At 37.8% G+C, this 6,507-nt stretch overlaps 2 protein-coding genes across 2 annotated transcripts; both read left to right on the top strand.

Annotated features, from left to right (window-relative positions):
* LOC147334560 (uncharacterized) lies at positions 1 to 885 on the top strand. Its single transcript, XM_086285942.1, has one exon. It carries the CDS (start codon positions 1 to 3, stop codon positions 883 to 885), a length of 885 nt encoding a protein of 294 aa, XP_086142068.1.
* Positions 886 to 3,700: 2,815 nt separating this feature from the next.
* On the top strand, positions 3,701 to 4,656 carry LOC147334559 (uncharacterized). Its single transcript, XM_086287368.1, has one exon. The coding sequence runs from the start codon at positions 3,745 to 3,747 to the stop codon at positions 4,654 to 4,656; it is 912 nt and encodes a 303-aa protein (XP_086143494.1). The 5' UTR covers positions 3,701 to 3,744.
* The last annotated feature ends 1,851 nt before the right edge of the window (positions 4,657 to 6,507 follow it).

The following is a 6,507-nucleotide window of genomic DNA, read 5'->3' as shown; positions in this document are numbered from 1 at the left end:
ATGTCCACCAACACCTCCTTCAACATCTCCAATTTATTTGCTGATTTACTGACTTACTGCTCAGAATCCAGAACTAGTCATCTGATCTTCACAGCTTTCTCTGTGTCCAACATCTCACTTCTCCCTCTCTTCATCTTTGTTCTCTACGTGGGCTACCAGCGATGGAGAAAACAACTTTCTGGTTCCACAGCAGTGATGATGAGCCACTCTGATGTCTTCACCTATAATGTGATTGCACTAGAGCTGATAGCTATTCTGGGGACTTTCTTTTATTGTGTTGGTGCTTTGATAAATGATTCACAGATAAAACAGGTAGGACAGGACATATTTGCTTTCTCTTCACCTGGGCAGAATCTATTTCACGTCCTCACCTGCATAGAGCGCTACCTGGCTGTTGTTCACCCCATTACTTACTTGGGTCTGAGACAGGAGGGTGGGGTGAGGGTCAGAAACATCAGCACTGGGTGTGTCTGGCTGTTTTGTTTTGTATCACTCAGTTTTAGTAAATTGTTCAACAAATTTCTGGCTTTCACGACACATTGCTGCCTCTTGGTTTTCTACGTATGTGTTGCCACTTATTGCAGTCTCTCGGTTCTCTGCATTTTAATTCGTCCAGGCCCAGGGAAAGGGGATCAGGAGAGAGAGCGCATGGACCAAACAAAGAAGAGGGCTTTCCACACAATCACTGCCATAATGGGAGCGCTGTGGTTGAGATTTGTGGGAATCCTGGTCAGTAGCCAACTTAATGAATCAGTCCAGAACCTCACTGCATGTGCTGTGGTTGTGTCTGCAGTCTGGCTTACTGTGCCCTGCAGTCTGGTATTACCACTACTGTTTCTACACAGAGCAGGGATACTAACCTTTTGCAAAAAGACCACTGAATGAGGATGATTAAGGTCATATTTAGGCATTCACAAGCAGAATGACCTTCCAGGGGAACTCAGACTTACTTTTTAGTATCTACAAATATATTGTTTTTAAGAGGCTCAGAAACAACCACAGCTGTAATAAAAAGATGTACAACAACATCCATTTATTTATAAATGAGTTTTATGTTCAGACAAATATTTACAGTACATAAATGCCCCTGTCTGTTTTAAAAGTTCAAGAAACACATGTCAGAGTACTTTTTAGCACTCCTATCTTATATATGGCTGTTCTTTTGTAGTATATTGTGTATAAGCTGCCTGTAATGAGCTGATCTGCCTGACCAGTGTATATTCTGTTGTCAACCAGATAATAAAAGCACCAAAACACAAGATGTCATCCTTTATTTTCAGCACAATGCAGAATAAAGAGAATTTCTTTGTATCAAACAGTAACATTAAATCAAATAAATTAAATGAATGTTCAAAACATTATAATGCTGTTATTGTCATGATTCAAAAGTCAAAGTGCAGGGTCAAAACCCAGAATCATGACAATAACAGCATTATAAACAGGCTTTATTTCTGCAAATATCTCTGGATAACATGTTTTTTCCAACTATAATCTGGGGCACTGTGTAAATTGTAAAAAAAAAACAAAAGAAAAAACAATGAAATGATTTTCAAATCTCGTAAACCCATATTTTTTTTCAGAATAGAACATAGAAAACAAACCAAATGCGAACTAAGAAGATATCCCATTTTAAGACTGCAGGTTCCCTTAGCCTTATAAACAGCACAGTTGCAAAATGACCAAAACTGGTATCATAGCCTAATGAGCCATTAGCCTGACAATGACTCATGATCATTAAAATTCGAACTACAGTAACCACTAATCATTCTTCATGAGTAATATTTGCCGAGCGTTGAAGAGAAGAATGCAATCACAACATTGTGAGGTGTAAGATGCTATATAAGATAGTACTGTTTGGCTCCCAGTGAATCACAAAAAACACACAATGGAACACTATCAGTCATGGATTGGCCTACCCTGAGCATAAACCTCAACATTATTGAAGCAGGCTGGGATGATCGTTACACAGAACAGAATAAAAGGCAGCCAGCATCCAAAGAAGAACTTTGAACGTCTTTCAGGAAGCCTGGAGAGTTTTTCCTTAAAGAATTTATTAGAAAACTTGTATACAATGAGGCGACCGTGGCTCAGGGGGTTGGGAATCGCATCTGTAACCGGAAGGTCGCCGGTTCGATCCCTGGGCTCTCTGTCCTGGTCGTTGTGTCCTTGGGCAAGACACTTTACCCTACTTGCCTACTGGTGTTGGCCAGAGGGGCCGATGGCGCGATATGGCAGCCTCGCTTCTGTCAGTCTGTCCCAGGGCAGCTGTGGCTACAACCGTAGCTGCCTCCACCAGTGTGTGAATGTGAGAGTGAATGAATAGTGGAATTGTAAAGCGCTTTGGGTGCCTTGAAAAGCGCTATATAAATCCAATCCATTATTATTATAAGTGAGTTTAGGATCTTTTAAAGACTGAAGGTGGTCATTTCAATTATTGACTTTCATGTTTATTATAATTATACAAATGTCCTTGATTGTGTTTACTGGCTTTACACACACACACAAACACACACACAATACAAAGAGTCATAGTGGCAGTGCTTAAATTGAAGGTTATTTGAATTGTGACAAATGTAATGGATGGTTCAGTGAGGGATGCCCACTGATAGTGAAATTTGGAAATGGTGCTCAATTTTCAAAATACAAATTGGTTGACTTAGGATATGTAATTATACTTTATTACCAATTCTCAGTTATTTTTCAGTTTTTGTACTTCCTGAAACTGTGCTTGTTTGCTTATCTCATTACCTGGGTGCTTTTATTTACTAAGTACAAAAACTATGTTTGTGTTGTTATACTGCATTTTTGGGTAAATGTTTTTGCTACATAAAAATATGTAGTTAGAAACTGCAGATGTCTCCCGTAGCAATGCTGCACTCTCACACAGATAATGAAGGATAATTTGCCTGCTGTAGTGTACAGTAATAGAGTTCTACAAAATCCTCTTACATTATGCAAAATCCTCACACGCTCCTGCTGTGTGATACATGACGGGTATCAATCCAAGCAGAAGCATCAGTGAACAACAGACAAGAGTTTTGAGACGTCGAATTAAAAACAAATCCATCAACCAGGTGCGTATGGTTTATGAATGTTAGAATTTGTATTTGTTATTTAAATTTTGGCTATAAATGTTAGCACTTTTTTTGGTAATTAAAGTTAGGATTACATATGACAATGAAAAATTAACTAGTGCCTTGAATGACAAAGGACATATTCTGCGTATGCTTTTCCACTGATGAAAAGTATGTATGTTTTTAATTGTCATAGTTGTGATATGTTGTCACCTTAGGTGGTTTGGTTTGAAATGCAAAAATACAAAACAAGTTTAAATTTGTGGAACTTGGTGCAGCTGGGACATTCAGTGTAAAATCTAACAGAAATTTTATAATTTTACCTTCACACTCAGTTGAAATGTGAACTAAATGAAGCCAAATATTATCTGACTTAAACACTAATTTAATCCTAAAGCCAGAACATTGTTTTTATTTAGAACATTTCTTTTCTTTTTATAAAAAAATATATATGTAAAATAAAACTGCACCAGTTTGAAATTTGTTACATTCAGACAAAGAAGCAAGCATTAGTTTCCAGTATGTTTTTATTCCATTTTTACATTTATTGATTAAGAATAATTCAAAAAGGTAAAAAGGCGTAACCTTTTGAAGGTCATACTCTATGTTAGATAAGCCATCCACTCTTTCCTTTTACTTATTTTCTTCTTTATCATTATAATCATTATTTATGTTTGTTTGTTTGTTTTTTGCTCTAAAGGTAACATTATATACACGAGAGATGTCAACTAACTCCTCGTCCAACTCCAGTGGTCTTTTGAACAACCTGTGCACTACAGTAACCCCTTACATGTACATTGCCAGTGTTACATTGAGGTTCACACTTCTCATCCCTCTCTCCATCCTTGTCCTCTACCTGGGTCACCAACGATGGAAGCAGCAGTGCTCCTTTAAGACAGCAAGCCACTCTGACATCTTCACCTACCACATGGCTGTTATGGAGCTGACTGGGGTCTTGGGCTTCATTGCATTTATTTATGGCTCATCCACTAATTGCTATCAAGTGCAACAAATAGGATCACTTGTGTCTTTCACCCCTTTCTACGGAAGTTCTTTTTTCCATATCCTGACCTGTGTGGAGAGATACTTGGCTGTTGTTCACCCCATCGTCTACCGAGGACTAAGAAATGCTCGTGGAGTTAGGATCAGAAACATCATCATTGGCTGTGCTTGGCTGTTCTGCTTTGGATTGGTGCTCGTCTATCATAATGGACCAAATGTCAGCAACATCATTGTACCATGCATTTTGGGTTTTTCAGTAGTAATCATTTCTTTCTGCAGCCTCTCTGTTCTCTGTGTACTGATTCGCCCAGGGCCAGGGGAAGAAGGCAAGCAAAGGGAGCAGGCTGACCAATTAAAGATGAGAGCTTTTTACACCATTACAGTTGTACTTTGGCTGGTCTTGTTGTGGTTTTCAACACTTTTTATTTTTAGTGTTCTGTCACCCCTGTTGAGTGAATCTGCCACTTGTGTGGTGCAAATGACTGTAGGCATCTTCAACATTCCCTGCAGTTTGGTGTTACCTCTCCTCTTTCTTCAAAGAGAAGGAAAACTTTCATGTTGTTTTTTTAAATGCAGGTAAACATGAGGCTTGGCTTGGATTTAGACCTGGTTTATATAAATATGTAACGTTGGCAATTAAATTAAAACCCTTTACCACAATACAACAAAAGAAATGTGACAAGTCCTCAAAAATCATACATCTTTGTCTGCATAGGCAAAAAGTCAACACAAGTTGTGCCCAATGGCAAAGACTCATTCTGACTGTTGGCAACATCAACAGGCAGTTTTGTTTTTCTTCAGATTTTTGTTTTAGATGCAGGGAGGTTGATGTCCTATTTTTAATCACATGGCTCTAGCTTGATAATGAGTTAGAAGGTAGCTTTGATAAGAGAAGTGTATCCAGTGTTCGATAATTTTCCTGCTGAGCCATTTTAATGCAGGTTTGCATACCTAATGTTGTATGAACATTCATGTAGTGTTTTCATTTATTTAATAACATATGAATATTTGGTGTCCATGTATTGATACAATATCACCATGCAAAATATTGCTAAACTGTGTTTTGTGATTTTCCTCTACCCTAGTGTGTGAATGGGTGGATGACTGGATGTGTAAAGCACTTTGGGGTCCTTAGGGACTAGAAAAGAGCTATACAAATACAGGCCATTTTTTACCATTCACCCTATTAACAGTGTGAATGAAAGATGACTGGGGCAGTATATTATAAAGGTCCAGCCTGTTTTATCTTTGTCCACTATGTTAACTTTCCATTTTCTTTTTGTTGTTTCGGGGGTGGGGGGGGGGGGGGGGGGGGTGTTGTTGCTTTAATTACTTAATTGAGTTAAAAGTTACTTAATTGGATGTAATTAAAAGAAAAAAAATATAGTGTGTCTATGCAGCCAGTCCGATGACCTTTCTAGGGTGTACCCTACTTAGTCCTTCACAGTTCTTTTTGTCACGGCACTGGGTCTGTGACACAGTGTTTTTGTGTGTTTAAGTATATACTTTAAATATTGTCATTAACCCTCTGGGGTCCAGGCTATAATTGGCGGTTTTTGACTACTTTTAATTTTACCTCTATATTTCACCTTTAAAAACCGTTTATCTTGCCTTGTTTGGTATCATTATTTTCAGCACAACCTCAAATATCTGAAATTTGAGTTATTTTTGACATACTGAATTAGCACAATTGACTTTCAGAAAAAAAAACTTAAAATCAGAGTAGAAAAAAGTTATATTTTTTACTGTAAAAACCACAAACATGTCTAACAAATCATTTTCATAACCTAAAATGAAAATATAAATTGTACATTTCTAAAACTTATACACAAGTTTTGCAAACAAAAATGTTATATGATAGTATTTACCTAAAAAATGCAGCCAAGGCCTCAGGCGTTTTTTATATAACCATTTAAATCTATATACAGAACAATCAGGTGTGCTGCATCAAATAATGAGGCACACAAATGATTTGTGCCACTACAAAAACTTAGTTTGTGTTCAGTATAAGACAGAGGAGAACACCACGGGCCTAAACCCTGCAGGTCTGACAACAGGAGGTGCATCAGTCCAGTTTTCCATGTGGAAACAGCTTCCTAAACAACCAAGTGCCATAAGATGCCATATCAATTTTTGATTGGCTGACATGGTAAACTTTAACTCCAATAGGGAAGCGGTGTTTTTTTCTTTTTATACTCGCAAGCGGAGAGTGTTTGCTAGCGCTGTACGTAGAAAGAAGAAGACCACTGTTTATTCAGAAAAAAACGTAGCGTGTATTTTTTTATCATAACTCTGGTTTTACAAGGCCTATCAACACAACTTTAAAACGGTTGTGTAGTTTGACGTCCACATGTTTGACCCAAGTTGAAATGGAGACTCTGGGTCGCTGCATCTTGTAGCTGTGTCATCTTAAATTGGTCATGTGATTTTG

Source organism: Aulonocara sp. 'chitande type north' Nkhata Bay, linkage group LG3, assembly GCF_057382095.1.
Source record: "Aulonocara sp. 'chitande type north' Nkhata Bay isolate Kocher_YH1m ecotype deep benthic linkage group LG3, A_spYH_male_GT1.1, whole genome shotgun sequence".
Taxonomy (NCBI): domain Eukaryota; kingdom Metazoa; phylum Chordata; class Actinopteri; order Cichliformes; family Cichlidae; genus Aulonocara; species Aulonocara sp. 'chitande type north' Nkhata Bay.
This window is presented reverse-complemented; position numbering and strand designations above follow the sequence as displayed.